Here is a 22,174-nt window from a genome sequence, read left to right on the forward strand (position 1 = left end):
TAATGTCAATGAGGAAGCAATGAAATGTCACTCTTTTTGTGCATGTACACATACAACCATATTTGAACCCTCTTTGTTCTCACATTTATTTGCCTGTAAATAAGATTAATAGACTGATGCTCATGCATTCATAATGCTGTTTAATTTTTAGAAATATATGCAGGAGGCAAGGAGTTTAGGAAAAAATCTGAGACAACCCAAATTGTCAGATCTCTCTCCAGCAGTGATAGCTCAGACCAACTGGAAATTTGTAGAAGGCTTACTAAAAGAATGTAGAATGAAGGTATGTATTGATCTCACTCTGATTTGTTTCTATTTACTGTTGATATGAAACCAAAGTTGCAATCCTTTTATGAGTCATTTAGTTTGATTTGAAAATCTTTATATGGTCAGCTATTTTCTAGCTCTTGCCAAGGTTTTGAAATGTCCAGGAACTCCCTTATGGCCTGTGACATGTATGATCAAGTTGAAATTACTCAGCCTGGTGCATTCAAGAATTTCCATACTTTGGCCCTTCATCCCCTCCTAAAGCTTTTCTCCCACTGCTCCCCAGAAAGAACCTTTTACTCCACAGAGGCTCATTATGATTAATGGTGGGTATTGCCTTTGTTGGTGAAAAGCAATATTATTTTGTGGTTGCATATGTCTGTCTGTACCTCTTAGCACACATATATTTGTATGCTACATATATCAGGTATCAGTTATCCACCCACTGAAATGTATAACTCCAATGAAATCAAATATAGCCATAACTGCCCCAACTTCATTTCATCTGACAATTTTAATGTCCCCTCTCACCATGTATTTTCCAAGAACTACTAAAGCATATCCAAATTGTCTTCTTCCCATTTTCTGTTGGGTTTTTTTTTAAGCAGTGCTTTAGGAACAAAGATATGATGAAATAGGGAACAAAAATAAGGAAGAAAATCAAAGGGCCCGAGTAATTTGAAACCTAATCTACTCATGAAAAAAATAGGAGTTTTATATGATAATTTTTTGTTCAAGTTTAATCAGAACTAACCCCAAATATCATCATGTTACTGGGGTCTTGACATCCTGATAATTATTTGTATGTATTCCAAAATTCTGATGACCGAGAGATTTTTTTTGCTCCTTGATGCTGCATCCCGGAGTTATGAAAAAAAAAATTCATATCATTAGAGTTGTACATGGAATCATTTGGCAAAAAACTAATTAAAAGAGGTTATGTAATTCCCAGTCGTATTGTCTTCCTTACTCATTTCAAAGTAGCTAAGATGATACCACTCTGATTGTCAAATGCACAGAAATTACACAACATGCCCAAAGCTGATATCATATCTGTGGAAGAAAAAGAAGGGAAAAAAGCCTGAGCTTTCCCAATCCCTTATTTGATTGATTTTGGCTTTGTGACTGGAACTAGCAATACTGAGTATAACTTGTGTTTGCAGACGAAACGCATGTTGGTGGAAAAAATGGGCCATGAAGCAGTGGAACTTGGCCATGGTGAAGCAAACATAACAGGCTTGGAGGAGAACACTTTAATTGCTAGCCTATGTGACCTTCTGGAAAGAATATGGAGCCATGGCCTTCAGGTCAAGCAGGTAGGGAATATTAAGAAGAGCCATTTAAAACTTCAGGGTACAAGAAAACTTATTGGAAAATGTGTCATGGCAACAAGAAATTAAAAGCACTATTGATGGACTGGGGCTTCTCAGTTTTAAAAAGATTGCTAGATGCGTGTTGTTATTGTTTATTCGTCAGTAATTAGGTACTATTTATATGTCATTTATTGGTTAACAAAGGGACCTATTAACTAAAGGCAGTTTCAGAAATCTTGCTTCATGGACAAAAAAAAAACTTAAAGTTATTACAAAAAAAAAACCTTAAAGTTATTTTTAAAATACCCAGAGAGAGACTGTACATTATATTATATTATGTCAACCTGTTAATCCCATACATGGTCTCTTTCCTTCATGACTGGTGAATTGGTGAGTGTCTATCTGACATTGCCTAAAGGAAACCTGACTAGCATTCTTTCTACACTGAGAACAGGAAAAAACTATATGAAATTGAAAAGGTCAGCTAATTTCTCAGTTCTTATACTTGTAGTTTTCCTCATCTAATGTCTCTTCCCTCTCTTGATTAGACTTCTCTCCCCTTCAAAAACACACATGCGCATGTGTACACACACACACACACACACATGCTTAAGTAGTTATAGTTTGTATTGATCAAATCTGTCATCAAAATAACATTTATTTAACCAGTCTGAAATTCCATTTATTCAGCAAACTGCATATACTGTACTAGGCACTGGGGTGATAAAAAGGTAAATGAGAAGCATCGTCGTCAGTGTAGGCCCTTCTTTATGGATGATGTTGCAGCCCCTTTACAGTTAAATAGATGATCTCCAAGAATGCTGTGACCACATATTCATCACGCGGTTACAGACATCCAGTCTGTTTCTCTTGACAGACCCTGTTAAAGCTTGCTTACAGTCATTCTGTAGTATTTGTGAACTTACGTCACTTCTCTGCCATAGCAAGGTATCAGGGTAGGACGTTAATAGAGAAAGATAAATGTAATTACAAATTAAAATATGACAAGTGCATAAGGATACCAATTAATATGGAGATGAGATGAAGGGGGAAATAATTTCCAACATGAGAGACTTAAGATGGCTTATTGAAGGAAGCAGAATTTGAGCTGGGCCTTGAAGGATATGTCAACAGGAATACATGTAGAAGGAAAACAAGTGATGATGAGTCCCTGTATTACACTATATGACCTGAGATCAGAAGTGACCACCTCTTGATTTTTTGATCTATTGCTTGGCATCCAAGGTTTTTCCTTTCTTTTCCTCAGGGTATAACCATCTTTTTTCCAGAAAGCATCATATCAAATGGAATGTAAACCTTAGTTAATTTTCCTCAATGTCTGACTCTTCCATAAGAAAACAACAAAACAGCATGCTCCTTACCTCTCTTAGAATCTTCAGTCTCCGTCATTCAAAGTGTTATTAAAATATGAGCTATTTTGATGAATCACTTCATAAACTCTTGATTTAGGGCAAGTCTGCTTTGTGGTCCCATTTAATTCAGTATCAAGAGCGAGAAGACAATCAAGAACATCTTGCAGAATCCCCAGGTGAGTTGTTTTCTCTTGTCTCCTTTATAGAACAGGTAGCTTTAAACCCTGTTAGAAAAAATAGAACTCTTCCCTTGCAAGGGCAATTGACTTTCCCCTCTATTTCATGCCAAGTAATGTAAGATATAGTAAATGAAAGGTTTCAGCATTTGTCAGATGATAGGAGGTATTTGGGTAACCCAAAGAATGACTGTTCTTTGTGAACTGAAAATCATTCAGTCCTAGCTTACAGCTTATTGTAATCAGCATAAAATTTATGTCTCTGTTGTTAGCCAGTGAATGAATGAAAACGCATTTAAGTACTTACGATGTGGCAAGCATTGTAATAAATGCTGGGGATATAAATACAAAAGCCTGCCCTCAAGATGCTTATTTTCTAAAGGAGAAACAACACATATGTATGAGTAGTGGCCAGAGCAAAGCACTTTGCCCTGGGAAATTGTAAGGATGGTAAAAGGGACTAAAGGGAGAGCAGATTGAAAATACCATCCAAGAACGATGGCAGAGTTAATTTGATCATAGTTCATGATTTCAGAATTTGGAGGTGAGGAGGATGGGATACATAAGGTGAGGCAGTTATCAAGGAGGCTTTGTCAGAAAGGAAGGAGTGAAATCAAGCATGGATAAGATTTTCCTGAAATAGGGAAATGTTCTGCCTAATATTTAGGAATTCTCCAAATATAGGTAGATTTTTCCCAAGTTTTCCTTTGGTAAAATAAACGTTCTTCCCAGAAAAGGTAAATAAATTCATGAGAAGAAGATTTAGTGTACAATTGAAACAATTTAACCTTGTAATTCAGTCAAGCAATTGAAGATTTTTGTGAAGAAGGAACAACAGCCTACCTTAAGAGGAGGTAGGTTCTCCATTCCTGGAAGTCTTCAAGTAGAGGCTAGATACCACCTATTGTATATGTTCTGGTATAAGTCAGAAAAAACAGCCACCAAAGTTCCTTCCAATTCAGGAACTCTGTGATAATGGAAATAATGGACCAATATCCATTATTGGTAATGGAGGCAACACAGTTGTGGGCATTGAAAGTATCTCAACCAAAAAATATTGGACTCTATTAATACCCCCAAAAAACAAATAGGAAAATATCAGTAATTACTGTTCCATATGTCTAATCTCCCATCTATGCAAAATCTTTCTGGCATGTTCACTTAAGTTATTAGTAAGGAATAAATGACTTTTCACAAATGAAGGTTAGCAATATACAATATCTTTACCATTTTACACTTAACTGCAAGATAGAACAGAATATCTTACCTTTCTTATTGCTTATTGATTATGAAAAAGCATATGATTTGGTAGAACAAAACACCACTTCACAGTCTCTTTTACAAGATCTTTCCCAGATACACCAATATCATTCAAGATTCCTTGGAAGATATAATGGGAGAAATATCTCCATTCAACCACCTCTGTTCAGGATCAGATAAAGCATAAAACAAGCAGACGTGTTTGACAAAGGTATTTGACACTGTGATGGAAGAGATCCAGTATAATGTCTGGATCAAAGAGGATTTCCCTGTGGATGGTGAATTCTTTCAGACATACATTTTTTTGTATGACATTATATTATTAGATCAAGCCTCAGAATATCCTAGAGTATTCCAGAAGAAATTAAATTAATTTGGTCTTTCCCTTCACGTAGGAAAGACTAAATGGATCTAAAGATGCCTGTTGTCAAGATTTTAACATGGATTTGGATGGACAGGTTATAGAACCTTCTATATCAGTATGTATATCTGGGACAAATAGTAGTGGCCAATGAGTTAGGTCCAAAGTTGAACATGAGGAAGAGAGCAGACTGAATTGTCTTAAGCAAAATTCAAAGCTCCCTACTGACCCCAAGATTCCCATTAAAGCAAAGGCCCATCTTTTCTTTGCTAAGATTTTACCAGTATTGCTAAATGGCAGGGAAACATAGAATACAGTTGCCTCTGAAAAATTAAAAATGAGTGCCCCAAAATGAGTGCAATGAGAGGCATACAGTGGGTACGAGAAGACTGAAATGTATAAACAATGAGAAACTCCACAGAACAGGAGTAAAAGATGTCATTAATGAATATAGGCTGGTTACATAGCACAAAGGCTAACAAGCGGACAGAGTGCTCCACCAGTGCCCTCTCAAAGTCAGGAGAAAGTCAGGAGAAAGTCAGGAAGTCCTCTAGCATTGTGAATGGACCACTTTGTGTGAAACATCAAGAAGGACTTGAGCAAGAATATTCTACATCTTTGAAGGTCCCAGGTCAATGAGATCACAAGTCCATTTGCAAATAACCTCTAAGATCCCTTCTAACAAATTTAGTTCTTATTCATAATCTCATCCTAAGGATAGTAGTGACCTATGACCAGAATTTATAAGCAAATAGGTAGCTTAATTTCCAATTAAATAATCATTCCAGTTGAATCTACTTCATTATTACTGAAGCATGTTAATGTTCTGTATATTACATTTTAGAATGGTTCAAATGGATATTCTACCCCTTTAGAAAGGAAAATGACTCTAACAAAGAAAAGCAATTTGTATAAGTCTTTAAAAAGAGCTGTTAGGGTGGTAACTAAGATCTCTTTCTTCACCCTTGATCAAATTGAATATTTTTAAGAAAATGATTCTCCAGTCCTCTTTACATCACACCTAAATGCATTTAACTATTTATATCCTATTATTAATATTTAGATATCTGGATATGACTGGTTGAATCAGAAGAAAATTTTAAAAGTTGCCTCTTAGTCTTTAATGAAAGACATTAAGCATTACCTGCAAATTTTAACTTACTGATCAGAAACAAGAAATTCGTAGGTGAGTTGAGAGAATGGAAAACTACTCCCTTCTGATTAGAAAACATAATTAGTTAATTTCATACAGGCCAGCAGCATAGATTTCTCCCTTTTTCACTTTGAACACAAGTTAATAAATTCATATGTACCACTTTAAGGTAGACTATAAACATTTTTCTTACACCAACTTTGTAAAGTAAGCAGTAAACATTTATCCTATTTTATTTTTTTGAAATATAAAATGCTGAACTCTTACAGATAGTTTTTTTTAAATGTATGTTAAATTAACATTAAACTCAGTACTCTGAATTTTAGCCAAATCCATAAGAGACCAATTTATTAGTTAATTATCTATGTAAGAGAGAAAGTAAAAGAATAGAACTTTTTCCTCCTTGTTGATATTCTGACTCAAGCCATTTTCCTTACAATTTTATAGTCTTCAAGAGACAAAGACAAAATTTAAATGAAGGAGTAAAACAAAGACACAAAATTTAGGTTAGGGTTTATGACTTCTCTGAACGGAACAATAATAAGTTAAAATATTGGAATACCTGGAGAATAATTTTCTTAAAAATTTTCAGTTTCATCAAAGATGACACATACTAATTAGTAAATGCTTTTCACTCGTTCATTATTCACTATGTCTAGGCTGACTAGTTGAAATACCAGAAATGCAAGGTTGATTCAACATTAGAAAAACTACAGACATAATAGTTGTCAAAAACAATTAAAAGTCACAAGATTTTTTATCAAAAACAAAAATATTTTGTTATAACACAGTGCTCATTTACATTAAAAACACTAAAAAAAACCCACATAGGAATAAATGGATCATTTGTACATAGTATCTCTCTGAACCATGAGCTATGGTTTTGACAAAACATTGGAGTTTCTTCCAATAAGATCCGGGTTTGTAAAGGAAGTCTATCCATGGTCACTGCAATTAGAAATACTGACTATAACAGTGAGACAAGAAAAAACATGAAGGATCCAAACACAGGCAAAGAGGAAACAAAATTATTGTTATTTTTAGTTGAAGTGATGATTTGCTTGGGGAATGTAGAGATTTATCTAAAAATATTTGAAAAAATTTATAATGTTAGTAAAGTAGCAGGATATTAAATAAACAGAATGAACAAAAATCATCAGCCTTCCTATATAGCTCACTAGCAAAACCAGCAGGCTGAAATAGGAAATACTTAAACTATCTGGGAATCACAATACCAAGAGACACTCAGGATGTGATTACAAATATAAAACTCCTTTTACAGAAATAAAGAAAACATATGTTGGTAAAATAGTCATTCTTCATGGTTGGATGGAAATTAAAATGACAGTACCATCTAAATTGATTTATAGATTTAGTGCCATACTGATCAAACCTCCTAGAATTAGATGAAATAATAAGATTCACCGGAGGACAAAAGTTCTAAAATCTCAAAGAATATAATGAAAAGAAGTGAGAAAGAAGGATACATAGGAGGTATCAAAATAAGTCATAAAGCAATAGACATCAAAAGTATTTGATACTAGTTTTAAAAAAAAAAAGAAAAGTTGATCAGTAAACATATTATTAGGTAAATAAGACCCAGAGGCAATTGAATATAGTGGCATAGTGTTTACTAAGCTCAAGGACACACCAACTACTGGGCTAAGAAATCTCTATGGCCAAAACTAAAAAGCCTCCTGGCTAAAATTAGGTTTAAACCAATATCTTAGTACATATCACAACCAGATCCAAATGCATACATGAAGTAGAAATAAAAGGCCAGACCATTAAAAAAAAAATTAGAGAAGGAAATACATCCCACACCTATGGCTAAGGAGGATAATTCTTAACTAACTAAGGCATAGAGATGGTCATAGTAGATAAAATGAATCATTTTTACATGAAATTTTAAAAGCATTTTCATAGGTAAAATCAGTGCACTTAGAACTGGAAGGTAACTAGTTATCTACGAAAAACCTTTACAGCAAAAAAGAGAACAGAATGTTGTGACAACATAATAAATACTGAATACAAAAGATTCAGAGAAACTTCAAAAGTTTTGTATGAACTGATGCATAGTGAAATGATCAGAACCAGAACAATTTACACAATAAACGCAATAATAAAAAACAAAACAACTTTGAAAGACTTAGAACTCCGTTCAGCATAGTAACCAATCACGTCCAAGAGCTTCATAATTAATGATGCTTTTTGCCCTTATGGTGACAAGAAGTGCAGAATGAGACATTCATTTTCAAATGTGGTCAATGGATTGATGGGTTTTACTTGATTATTCTCATTTGTTAAAGGATAACAGATTTGTTAAAGGAGGGGCTTCTATTTGGGAGCAGGGTCTAATGATAGAGATGCAAAAAAGATCAATAACATTTTTAAAACACAAAAGAAAACAAGTTTAGAAGGGGACAACAAATAGGGAATTATCTTAATTTTTCAAATTTAGTATCACCTTTTTAAAAACTTCACAATTTTACATATCTCCTTTCTATTCTCTGTATTTTAAAATATTTGTGCTTTAACTCATAATAAGAAAGAAAAAAGCAAATAAAATTTAGTTGCTACATCTACAGAATTCCTATGAGCCTTAGTAACCATGTCAAAACAGAAAATTATGTGTTTTATATGTTCTTTTCTTGACAAAGGCATAAGGCAATTTGATCATCCATTCTCCTTTTCTAGATGTTCATTAAGGATCACTTCAAAAATTGTTCCAAAATTTTGCAAGCAATGGAATTCACCAGACTATATAGTTGGTAGAATCTATTCCTTCCCCCCCCCCCCCACTTTTTTTTTGGACACTTAGTATATTTTCCCTACTCTAGTCCTGCTGTACCTTTCCTGTGCTCTTCAGTTACTTATGGTGATTGGTTCAGGAATCACTTCTGTTGGCCATTGACTGCTTAATCAGTAAGTCTGATCTGAAAGTTCTGTTTTGATTTTATGAATGGAAAAACTGAAACACAAAAAGCACAAATAATTTGCATGGAGCCACAAAACAATTTATGCCAGAGTTAGAATGTCAATCTCAATCCTTGAGATTTTTGACTGTCAATTAACCAATATGTAATATTAAGGAAGGCTCTCTTCTTGTCTTTTAAAAATAGTAAGCAATTCATTCTCCATATAAGTTGTATTCAAAATAGCAATCTACTTTGAGTATTTCATCTGAAAAGTATTGTTCTCAAATTACCCTCTTTGTATATTATTAATAATGTGCATGCTGATGTTAATCAAATAACATTAAGCAGATTTTCAATAGTTTGAAGGGTTTTTTCTGGGTTGTTTTTTTTTAAATCTCACAGTGTGATGCAACGTGATTACAGTATATAAGCACAGAGATTCTGTGTATTTTCAGTGGCTTACTATGTAGGTCTTGCTTTGGTCCAGGTTATAAAGAACTACTCAGCTGTATATTCAGAATAATAGTTTTGAAGAATGAATGGCCCTTACAGCTGCGTTTTACCTATTTGTTGAGGTATTTGATAACTCATTTTTAGACTCTAGTTGTAGGCCCACACTAACCAGAAAGGAAAATTCTAGCTTACAGTATTGTTTAAGTAGCGTTTAGAAAAGCTTGAGGCGGAGCCAAGATGGCGGAGTAGAAAGACGCACATACACATAGCTCCGAACCCACAACCCATAGAACATCTGTATAAAGTAACTCACGGCGAATTCTGGAGCAGTGAGGCCACAGAACAGTGGAGCGAAGGAGATTTCTGTTCCAGAGGGACCTGCAAACCTCTTGCAAAAGGTCCGTCACGCTGCAGATGCGGAGCCCAGCCCAGCCCTGCCGCGGCCGTGGCACCGAGAGGAAAAGATCCGAGCAGGCTTCAGGGACGGGATCTCCAGCGGCCGCGCAGGTCCCTCCACCCACAGGTGACAGGGGTCGGTGAGAGGGTCTCTTTGGCGGGTCGAGAGGGGAGTGGGGTGTCCCCATAACTCAGGCCCCCTCGGGAGGCAGAAGCTGAGGCAGCGGCAGACCAGGGCTCCCCAAGCAGGCAGGAGGCTGGATCCATTGTTGAAGGTCTGTGCATAAACCCCCTGAGGGAACTGAGCCTGAGAGGCGGCCCTGCCCCAACCTGAGCACCTGAACTTAATCTCACACTGAATAGCAGCCCTGCCCCTGCCGAAGCCCTGAGGCTGGGGAGCAGCATTCGAATCTCAGACCCCAAGCGCTGGCTGGGAGGATCAGGAGGCGAGGTGGGTGTGAGGAGAATATTCAGAGGTCAAGTCACTGGCTGGGAAAATGCCCAGAAAAGGGAAAAGAAATAAGACTATAGAAGGTTACTTTCTTGGTGAACAGGTATTTCCTCCCTTTCTGATGAGGAAGAACAAAGCTTACCATCAGGCAAAGACACAGAAGTCAAGGCTTCGGTGTCCCAGCCCACCCAATGGGCTCAGGCCATGGAAGAGCTCAAAAAGAATTTTGAAAATCAAGTTAGAGAGGTGGAGGAAAAGCTGGGAAGAGAAGTGAGAGACATGAAGTCAAAGCATGAACAGCAGGTCAGCACCCTGCTAAAGGAGACCCAAAAAAATGCTGAAGAAAATAACACCTTAAAAAATAGGCTAACTCAATTGGCAAAAGAGGTTCAAAAAGCCAATGAGGAGAAGAATGCTTTCAAAAGGAGAATTAGCCAAATGGAAAAGGAGATTCAAAAGCTCACTGAAGAAAATAGTTCTTTCAAAATTAGAATGGAACAGATGGAGGCTAATGACTTTATGAGAAACCAAGAAATCACAAAACAAAACCAAAAGAATGAAAAAATGGAAGATAATGTGAAATATCTCATTGGAAAAACAACTGACCTGGAAAATAGATCCAGGAGAGACAATTTAAAAATTATGGGACTACCTGAAAGCCATGATCAAAAAAAGAGCCTAGACATCATCTTTCATGAAATTATCAAGGAAAACTGCCCTGAGATTCTAGAACCAGAGGGCAAAATAAATATTCAAGGAATCCACAGAACCTGAAAGAGATCCAAAAAGAGAAACTCCTAGGAACATTGTGGCCAAATTCCAGAGTTCCCAGGTCAAGGAGAAAATATTGCAAGCAGCTAGAAAGAAACAATTCAAGTATTGTGGAAATACAATCAGGATAACACAAGATCTAGCAGCTTCTACGTTAAGGGATAGAAGGGCATGGAATAGGATATTCCAGAAGTCAAAGGAACTAGGACTAAAACCAAGAATCACCTACCCAGCAAAACTGAGTATAATACTTCAGGGGAAAAATTGGTATTTCAATGAAATAGAGGATTTTCAAGCATTCTTGATGAAAAGACCAGAGCTGAAAAGAAAATTTAACTTTCAAACACAAGAATGAAGAGAAGCATGAAGAGGTGAACAGCAAAGAGAAGTCATAAGGGACTTACTAAAGTTGAACTGTTTACATTCCTACATGGAAAGACAATATTTGTAACTCTTGAAACTTTTCAGTATCTGGGTACTGGGTGGGATTACACACATACACATGCACACACGCACACACACATAGAGACAGAGTGCACAGAGTGAGTTGAAGAGGATGGGATCATATCTTAAAAAAATGAAATCAAGCAGTGAGAGAGAAATATATTGGGAGGAGAAAGGGAGAAATGGAATGGGGCAAATTATCTCTCATAAAAGAGGCAAGCAAAAGACTTATTAGTGGAGGGAAAAAGAGGGGAGGTGAGAGAAAAACATGAAGTTTACTCTCATCACATTCCACTAAAGGAAAGAATAAAATGCACACTCGTTTTGGTATGAAAACCTATCTTACAATACAGGAAAGTGGGGGATAAGGGGATAAGCAGGGTGGGGGGGATGATGGAAGGGAGGGCATGGGGAGGAGGGAGCAATTTGAGGTCAACACTCATGGGGAGGGACAGGATCAAAAGAGAATAGAAGTAATGGGGGACAGGATAGGATGGAGGGAAATATAGTTAGTCTTATACAACACAACTATTATGGAAGTCATTTGCAAAACTACACAGATTTGGCCTATATTGAATTGCTTGCCTTCCAAAGGGAAGGGGTGGAGAGGGAGGGAAGTAAAGACGTTGGAACTCAAAGTGTTAGGATCAACTGTCGAGTAATGTTCTTGCCACTAGGAAATAAGAAATACAGGTAAAGGAGTATAGAAAGCTATCTGGCCCTACAGGACAAAAGAGAAGACGGAGACAAGGGCAGAGAGGGATGACAGAAGAGAGAGTAGATTGGTGATAGGGGCAATTAGAATGCTCGGTGTTTGGGGGGGGGAGGGGAAAAAAGGGGAGAAAATTTGTAACCCAAAATTTTGTTCAAATGAATGTTAAAAGTTAAATAAATAAATTAGAAAGAAAGAAAAAAGAAAGAAAAGCTTGTGCTTTCCTCTTGTCTTTAAAAATTATTTTTATAAAAGTAACTAGTAGCATATACTTAAGAAATTTGAACCATTCAAAGAAGAAATTTTAAAAAACAAAAAATTCACCACAAAAATCCCTCCTTGCTACTCAGTCTTTCTATTCTACTCTTATTGACTCTTTTATTGTCCAAAGTGACTGTTTAACAATCAGTCACTAAAAATTTACTAACTACGTAGTATGTGCCAGGCACTTTTAGGTGCTAGAGATAACAAAAACAAAAACAGAACAGTTCCTACCTTCAAGAAGCTTGTATTTTATCAGGGGAGATATTTTCCAAAACTTTTTTTTACCTCTCAGTCATCAACCACTTCCTTACTTCACATACAATCAAATGCACATGCATACGCACACATGCACACACACTCAGCTTTCTATTTCATGTAGGAAGGTTTTCAAGTGCCCTTCTCCCTTCCTCAGAACTTCCCAGCAACAGCATCCATTCTTTCTTCCTTTCCTCCTTTCTCAGAGGAGATATCCTGCTGTTTGCTAATTCCTATATTTGTACCTTTGATCCTTCGGCCTTCTGTAAGACCTTGCTTCGGCAATCATCTCCTCACTCCCATGCATTTTCAGTCTCCCATTCAAATCTCATTCTGTTTACCACCTGTGTGTCCTTGATCAGGTCAGTTAACCTCTCTGAGCTTCAGTTTCCTCATCTATAAAGGGAGTGTTGGCCTGAGTCCCCTTCCAGCTATGTATGTGACCTCTTCAATAACTTCCTGAAAAATTATTCAAAATCAGTAATAATCAGAAAAAATATGCATTGAATTAATCATCGTAAAATATAAAAAGTGTCATAGTTGGAGGGGCTAGTGGAAAAAGACATGCTAATTCATTGCAGGTGCGTGTATAAAACAATTCTGAGAGACAGTTTAAATTTGTTTCACATTATCCCCCCTCACACAGTCTACCTTCCAACCAAGTTGCACTCCTAGGCCCTTCTTGAATTTAGTATGCTTTTCCAACCCCTGTGATTTCATAGGAGCCCATCCCCATGCCTAGGCATACACTGTCCACATCTCTTCCTCTCAGAATATTTGTGTTCAACATTAAACTCAGAGGCCACTTCCTCTGTGAAGTCTTCCCTGAGTTGCTAGTTGCCACTTTTTCCTCATATTCCTAATATTACCTGGGTGCATATTATATTCCTAGTACTATGTAAATTCTTGAGTTCACAGACCATCTTTTTTTTGTTTTGTTATCCCCAGTGCTCAACACAGTATAAGGCAGCATATCAATCTGCAATGGTTTGTCATTTCCTTCTTTGGTGGATTAAGGGAAACAGAGATTAAATGACTTGCCCAGCTAGTAAGTGTCTGAGGCTGGATTTGAACTCAGGTCTTCCTGACTCCCGGTCCCACCCTCTATCCACTATCTAATCTGTCTTGTTATCTTTCTTATGCATAGATCAGATCTCTGTTCAAAAAATCTTTAGTAGCTCCCAAATGACAGCTGAGGAAGAGAAAGCTCAGGCTCCTCTGCTTCACATTCAAGGTGAAACCAACCTAGTTTTTGTCCCTTATCCTCCTCCCTCCTCCACCCCAAGTCACTTGCCTTTCCCCAAATTCAGCCTATGCTTTCTGTGCATTTGTTCAAACTGTTTCCTCCTTTTGGAGCATTTCTTTTCTACCCTTTCTCCTTTTCCTATTGAATTTTTAAGACTGAATACTATCCTTTAGAGCCAAGTCTAATGCTATTGTGTGTGTGTGTATGCATATATATATATATATATATATAATTTTTATAGAAGTAGCATGTGTATGTGTGTGTGTGTGTGTGACTTGCAATTGACTTTGATTTGAGTGAGGGAGGGCTGTGCAAAGTCACCAGCCTCCCTTTCTCCTCCAGAACCATCTGGGTCCAGTGGCTCAGTATTGAACAAGACAACTGGAAATGACCCAGGATATAGTGGGAGACCCCCTTTTGAGCTAACGTCTTTTCAAGTGCTCACATCAAGTGAGGCAATGACCATTCAGTGAACAGGCCTCTTTAAGAAGAGAATCAAAGGGTGGCCCCTTTAATCAGAAAAAAAATCAACTGGGGGAAGACTCTCAAGGTTGCTGGCCAAAAGAGAAACAGTTACTATTTACATTCACTCTGAACTAAGAGGGCCCAAAAAATAAGCAGGAAGTGTTGCTTAGACCTTTTGTCCAATCCCTGAGATCCAGAGTGAATTGGGTTTAAGGCTTGGGCTTTGAGAAAGAAATCTAACCAGTAAACTGCAAATTAACTAGGTAACTTTGAGCCATCAAAAATTTTCTTTCCTTTGGCCAGAACATCCTCAGGTAAGATGAGAGGGGAGGAGAGGAGAGAAAAGGAAAAAAAAGGAGAGAGGAGAGGACAAGCTGAATTGCCCAACTGGAACTGACCAGCTGGGTTTGCATTCGGACAGCTCAGACTACTCACAGGTTGTGGCTTGTCCTCCATTCTCGAAGGGGACCATGAGATCAGGGAGGCGATGACATGACTTGCAAGTGTCAGTCTCACTTTCTCCTCCAGAGCCATCTGGGTGCAGTGGCCAGATACTTATCAGGATGACTGGAGATGGCTCCTTAGGACCTAGAACATTGCTCAGCATACAGCAGATACTTAATAATTGTCTACATTGGTTTGAGTTAATTTTTTTTTTCTAAGTGGTGATATTTCTCTAAACAGTTTCCCTCGGATCAGAAAGAAGAAAGTCTGACTCAGGAGCCACATTACCAACACTTAGAGTCTCTCTTATTCAAGACATGAGGTATTTAACTATTTTAACTTGGGGTAATAACTTCATAATTGCATGGATTTCACATTTAAATTAATTAAAGGACTGAAGAATATATGCATTTTGTGTACTGATGAAGGATATGGTTATTCTTTACCTACTAAACTTGTACTTATTTTTGCTTAGTACAAAATCCAGCAAAATATTGTCATTGTGCATCCTGTATATAAATTTATTTTATTCTCAAGAGTCACTTCATAGTTTTTATTTGTGTTTGGGAGCCAAGGAAAAAGGATGATCTCATGGTCTTAAGAATTCTTGCTCTTAGAAATACATTTGACCCTGTGAAGTATTGAGTTCTACTTCATTAGAGATCTTCAAGCAAAAGCTGATCTGGGTCAGTATGTGCTGAGTATGTGAGGATATCTTTTGGATTAGAGATGAACTAGAAGGCATTGGGGTCTCTTCCAACTGTCAAATTCTGTAATTCTATAGTTCTGTGATCTCATTTTTAAATAGATTTACAGAGTTTGAATTTTCCCCTATACACTTCTATTATACACAGCTTGTTGAACTCAGATATATAGTGGATATCTTAAAATATAAGATATATAACCAGTCTTCTCATGCTGTACTTTATTTTTAACACTAGCCATAAATGTTTAATATGGTTTGCTGAAACTATGTGTGATAGTATGTGTCTTATATAAAGATTTGCAATTTCGTATTTAGTTTTGACCCTTCACCAATTCGGATTTTAACTACTCTCCATCTTAGTATGTGGTTTTATGAATTACTCTAGTGAAAAGATTTCCTGCATTGTAGCCTTCATTCTGACACTGGAGTTCTCTGAACTGAGGCTAGTCTTCGGAAGACCTGTCAGATACAGCAGGCCTGTGTTTGAAATCTGTCCAGCGTGGCAGGACCTGCCATTACTTGCACCCTGCTGTCATATAGCCTTTAAGAATGTGGGTCACCCTTGAATGAACTGCTGCTGAGTGAAGTGAGCAGAACCAGGACAACACTGTACACAGTAACAGCCACAGGGTGCGATGACTGACTTGGATAGACTTAGCTCTTCTTAGCAATGCAAGGATCCAAGACAACTCCAAAGGACTCATGGTGGAAAATGCAATGCAAATTGAAACATGTTATTTTCTCTCTCTCTTTTTTTTCTTTTTTGTGTTTGTTTCTACTTTCTTGTGGTTCCTCCCATTGGTTCTAATTCTTCTTTGCCACATGACTAATGTGAAAATAGGTTTGATATGAATGTATAGGTAAAACCTATATCAAATCACATGCCATCTTGGGGTGGGGGAAAGGGAGAGATGGGGAGAAAATTTGGAACTCAAAATCTTATGGAAATGAATGTTGAAAACTAAAATAAATAAAAATTTAAAAATAATAGTAATTTTGATCACCTACCCTGCCGCAGTAAGAAATCTAAAAGGACTTAAGTGAAAGATTCATGTGTCCTTCAGTTTTTTTCTGATAATAAGTACATCATTTCATAATGGATGCAATGTAAATAATACTCTCATATATTAAAAGTCAGTCATCTAATAATAAATGATGAATCATCTAACAGATTATTTGTGCTGTTTGTTGGACCTTGTCAAATGAGAGTTTATCTCAGCTGTCTTATAAGTTAGAAAGCTAGCATATAGCTGTGCACGTATTACATGTATGTGTATGATATGTACTTTTGTATATGATACGCACATGTATAATTTGTATATATTTATACTGAAAATAAGTCAAGCCCGCTCTTGCCCTTCTGCTTCATGAGGGATTTTTGTCTTTCCCAAGGTTACTGTAGGGCATCTGCCTTACAGTTTGATAAGTGTTATCAGCAACCTTTGGGAAAATTCACTTTTAGAAGCATTCCATTAAAGCCCCACAGACAACAACTTCACCCCACTGGCTTCTCCGCCAAGCACATATGCTCGATATCTGAAATTGCTGTTTTTCTCATATTGAGCAGGATTGCTATGCGATAAATCCATCTTCAGCAAGGTCAAACCAATGTGTCTAATGCCAGTCTAATTCCCACTTAAATCCCTATTCGTAGATTAAGCTGTCCAAAGCCAGTACTGAAGGATAAAAAAAGCAGTATCTCTAAGAACAGTGAAGTGGCATAGTGGATAGAGAGCCAGCCTCAAAGACAGAAGGACCTGAGTTCAAGTCCCACTTCTAACATGTAATAGCAGCTTCCTGTACCAGTGAAATCATAGGTCCAACAGCAGAAAATAAAGGTACAGAAAATGAACAATATATGAACATGGAGAGAAGGGGTGGATGGAATGGACATCCCATGAACCTAACTTTCATATGAACTAGATAAAGGAAGATTAAATGCAATTACACAGAGATTTCAGTATAGAAATTCATTAGATTCAGAATGAAAATAGGAGGAAACAGACAAAAAAACAATCTAAGAGGAAGTATAGGATAGGTAAGTGAAGTAAAACAATATTGAATGCTGGAGATAGGAATGTGAACTGTAACAAGTGAATAGGATGATTAAAAGAAAGGGGGGGAAAAGGCAACACCTGAGTCTAGGGGCAAGGCAAGGGAAAGAAAAGATCCACAACAGAAGAAATAGGCTGTTTCTTTCACTCATAAAATCGCAAATGTTTATTTATGGTCAAAAGGCAAATTCTTTCTGTTCTACCGCCTTCTTATTTGTAAAGAATGTGTAAGTAATGAGAGGAAAAATAATAGGATGGAGGGAAATATACAATTAATAGTCATAATTGCGAACATGAATGGGATAAATTTAAGAAAATATCAGAATGGATTAGAAAACAGAATTTAGCAAAGTTTTGTTTTCAAGAAATATACTTGAAAAACAAAATTTACATAGATTTAAAATGAAGAACTAGAGCAAAATCCATTATACTAAAGTTGAACTTGGAAAATCAGAGGGAGCAATCATGATTTCAGTGAAGCCTACAGACAAAATCAAATGAAATAAGCAAGAAAATTGTATTATGCCAAACAGTAACATAAATAGCAATATTAATACATGCACTTAATAACATAACATCCGAATACGTAAAGGAAAAGTTATGCAGATTGGAGGGGGAAAAAGATAGTTAAACTATAATAATAGACCTTCAATATATCCTTTGAAAATCAAGACTAATCTAATAAAAAAAATAAACAAAGAAATTAAGAACCTGAAGAGAGCTTTACAGATCTCTTGGAATTATTGAATGGTTTTAGAAAGAAATTTACATAAATCTAAACCATATAAGGAACCTTTACAAAAACTGACTGTGTATTGGTGCATAAAAATCTCATTAAAAATACAAAAAAAAGAAAAAACACTTAAACATCATTTATTGATTACATTGTAAACACAATTATATTCAATAAAATGAAATCCAAAATTATGCTCAGCAAAATAAAAAGTATTTAGTTTAAAAAGATTTAAAAGTAACTAAGGATTAAATAGAATAAACTAAAGAATTGGTAGGTCAAAGAACAAATTATAGAAACAATAGAATATTTCATCAAAGAAAATGACAATAATGGGACAATAAGCCAAAAATAATGGCTGCAGCTAAAGTAATTTCTAGGGGAAATTTTATATATCCATATGTATATATATATGTATGTATATCTATTTGTATATATGTAGATATATATAAACAATTTTATCAACAAAAGAAAGAACAAATAAATGAATTAAGTATGTACAGAGCTTGAGCAAGAACAAAAAAAGTAATCCCCAACTAAATAACAGAATAAAAAATACAAAAATTAAACGAGATTAGTAAGATTGAAAGCAAAAACACAAATTAATAAATTAGGAGCTAGTTTTTAAAATATATGTTTATTTATTGCATTAAAAGCTTCCCAATTACATGTTAAAATTTTAATATCCATTTTTTAAAAATTTTGAGTTCCAAGTTCTTTCCCTACTGCATCTCACTCACCCTTTGAAAAGAAGCAATGTATTGATTTTACATGAGGACTAAAACAAAGTGTATTTCTATATTAGCCATGTTGCAAAAGAAAAAAACAAGAAAAATAAAGTTTGAAAGCATGCTTCAATTTGTACTGAGTTCATCAGTTCTATCTCTGGAGGTGGATAGCATTTTTCATCACAAGATCATTGTCTTGATCAGAGTGGCTAAGTCTGATTATTAAGGTGATTATCCTTAGAATAATGCTAGTACTATGTACAATGTTCTGGTTCTGCTCACTTCACTTTGCATCAATTCAAATGAATCTTCTCAGATTTTTCTCAAACCATCCCCTTCATTTCTTATAGCACAATAGTATTCCATCAAAATCATATATCGTAACTTGTTCAGCTGCTCCCCAATTGATGAGGCTCCTTCAGTTTCCTATTCTTTGCCACCACGAAAAGAGCTGCTATAAATATTTTGTACAAATAGGTCATTTCCTTACAAACTTAGTAGTGGTATTGCTGGGTCAAAGGGTATGCATGGTTTTATAGCCCTTTGGGGCGGTAGTTCCAAATTGTTCTCCAGAATGATTGAACTAGTTCCATACCCCACCAATAGTGCGTTAGGGGCCTAATTTTTCCACATCCCCTCCATTTGTCATTTTCCCTTTTTGTTGTGTTAGCAAATCTAATAGGTGTGAGAAGGTATCTCAGTTGTTTTAATTTGCTTTTCTCTAAACAGTAGTGATTTAGAGAATTTTTTCATTTAGCTATTGATAGTTTATTTCTTCTTCTAAAAGAACTGGGGAATGGCTCATATTTTTAAAATTTGACTTAGTTCCCTATATATTTGAGAAGAAAAGATTTAATCAGAAAAACCTGATGCAAAACTTCTTTCTCCCAGTTTCCTATTTGTTTTCTAATTTTGGCCACATTAGTTTTGTTTGTGCAAAAAAATTTAATGTCATGTAATCAAATTTATGCATTTTATTTCCTGTGATCCCCTTTATCTCTTGTTTGGTCATAAACTCTTCCCTTATCCATAGATCTGACAAGTACATTTATCCATGCTCCCCTAATTTATATATGATATCATCATCCCTTATGTCTAAATCATTTAGCCAGTTTGACCTTATCTTGTAATGTGTTGGTCTGTGCCTAGTTTCTTCTAAGCTGCTTTCTGGTTTTCTCAGCATTTTTGCCAAATGGTGAGCTCTGACTCTTTAGGTTTATCAAACACAAGGTCATTTGCTACTATATTGTGTACCTAATCTATTCCACTGATCTACCACTCTATTTCTTAGCCAGTACCAGATTGTTTTTGATGATTGACACTTTGTAATATAGTTTCAAATGTGGTACTGCTGGACCTCCTTCCTTCCCAAATTTTTCCATTGATTCTCTTGATATTCTTGACCTTTTGTTTTTCCAGATTAATTTTGTTATTATTTTTTCTAGTTCTATAAAATAATTCTTTGGTAGTTTTATGCGTATGGCATTAACTTTAGGTAAAATTGTGATTTTTATTACCCATGAGTAATCAATACAAACTTAGTAGTTGTTTAGATCTGTCTTGATTTTTGTAAAAAGTGTGATGCATTTGGGTTCGTGTAGTTCCTAGGTTTGTCTTGGCAAGTAGATTTCCAAGTATTTTATATCATCTGAAGTCATTTTAAATAGGATTTCTCTATCTCTTCCTGCTGAGCTTTGTTAGTAATATATGGAAATTCTGATGATTTATGTGCATTTCTTTTATATTCTGGAACTTTGCTAACGTTGTTGTTTCAACTGTTTTTTTAGTTGATTCTAAGTATCACCTCATTGCCTATTTTTATTCTGATTTCTTTTTCTTGTCTTATTGCTATACATAGCTGGTATTTCTATTATAATATTGGATAATAGTACTATTAATGGAAATCCTTGGGTTCCCCAGTCTTATTGGAAAAGCTTCAAGTTTTGCCTTGTGATTGTTAATGCTTGCTCTTGGTTTTAGATAACTACTACTTATCATTTTAAGAAAGAAGCCATTGATTTCTATGCTTTCTAATATTTTAATAGGACTTGAGTGTTATATTTTGTCAAAATCTTTTTCTGCATCTGTTAATATAATGATATAATAATCATTCTTATTGATATTATCGATTATGTTGATCATTTTCCTAATATTGAACCAGCCTAGCATTCCTGATATAAATCCACCTAGTCATATTGGTGGATATATTATAGTCATATATTACATATAGTCATATGGTGGAATAATATAGTCATACATTACATCTTTGTAATATATTTCCATAATCTTCTTACTAGTATTTTATTTAGATCTGAAAATACTAATAAAACAGATAAAGTTAGCTAATCTAATTTTCAAAAAACCAAGAGGGACACTAAAATGTATCAGAAATGAAAACAAGCTCACAACGATTGAAAATAATCTCTCCCAATGGTGGTTCTCTAAGGCAAAATGCCTTCCACACTCAGAGAAAGAAATATAGAAGTCATTCACAGAATGTAGCAGATCATGTTTGTGTATGTGTATGTTTTTGTGTATCATGTTTTGATTTGTTATGTGATTTCTTTCATTTATTTTAATCCAACTACATAGCATAACTATAGTGAAAATGTACTCAGTAGGAAAGTATATGTAGAACCTATACAGAATTGTATGCAGTCGTGGGGAGGGAGGGGAGTAGTGGGGGGTAGGTGTGGGGGGGATAAAATCTCAATTGTATGGCAGTGATTGTTAAACATTAAAAAATAATAAAAAAAAGAAAAAAGAAAAAAAAAGAAAATAATCTCTCCCAATTATATGCTAACAAAACAGAAATGAATGAATACACTATATTAGAAAAAGACATGAAACAAGTCATATATTAAATACTGCCAAAGAAAATAATTCTAGGAGTGTATGTATTCACAATTGAATTCTCTCAAACATTCAAAGAACAATTAACTTTAATACTACATGAACTTTACAGTAATAGTAAGAGAAGTAGCCCTTTCAATTTCTTCCTATAATAGAATATATGATCTTGATAACTTTATGAGGGAGAGAACAAAGGAAGAAAATCACCACAGACAACATCCCTAATGTGAACTGATACTAAGTTTTTAAAGATGCTTTTGATTTATTTTGCAAGTACATGTAAAAATTTTTAATATTTTAAAAAATTTTGAGTTCAAAATTCTCTCCCTCTTATCTTTGAGAAGGCATTCAGTTTGATATAGGTTATACATGTGCAGT

At 35.5% G+C, this 22,174-nt stretch overlaps 1 protein-coding gene across 4 annotated transcripts in view; it reads left to right on the plus strand.

Moving 5' to 3' along the window:
- Positions 1–22,174, plus strand: part of DENND5B (DENN domain containing 5B) — a 174,336-nt gene that overhangs the window by 106,719 nt on the left and 45,443 nt on the right. For all 4 annotated transcript variants that reach the window (XM_072654371.1, XM_072654374.1, XM_072654375.1 and 1 more), the window contains exons 9-12: positions 152–283; positions 1,431–1,583; positions 3,051–3,129; positions 14,963–15,044. In XM_072654371.1, coding sequence (XP_072510472.1) covers positions 152–283; positions 1,431–1,583; positions 3,051–3,129; positions 14,963–15,044 — 446 coding nt within the window. The remainder of the gene's footprint in view (positions 1–151; positions 284–1,430; positions 1,584–3,050; positions 3,130–14,962; positions 15,045–22,174) is intronic.

The sequence above is a fragment of the Notamacropus eugenii genome, chromosome 3 (genome assembly GCF_028372415.1).
Source record: "Notamacropus eugenii isolate mMacEug1 chromosome 3, mMacEug1.pri_v2, whole genome shotgun sequence".
NCBI lineage: Eukaryota > Metazoa > Chordata > Mammalia > Diprotodontia > Macropodidae > Notamacropus > Notamacropus eugenii.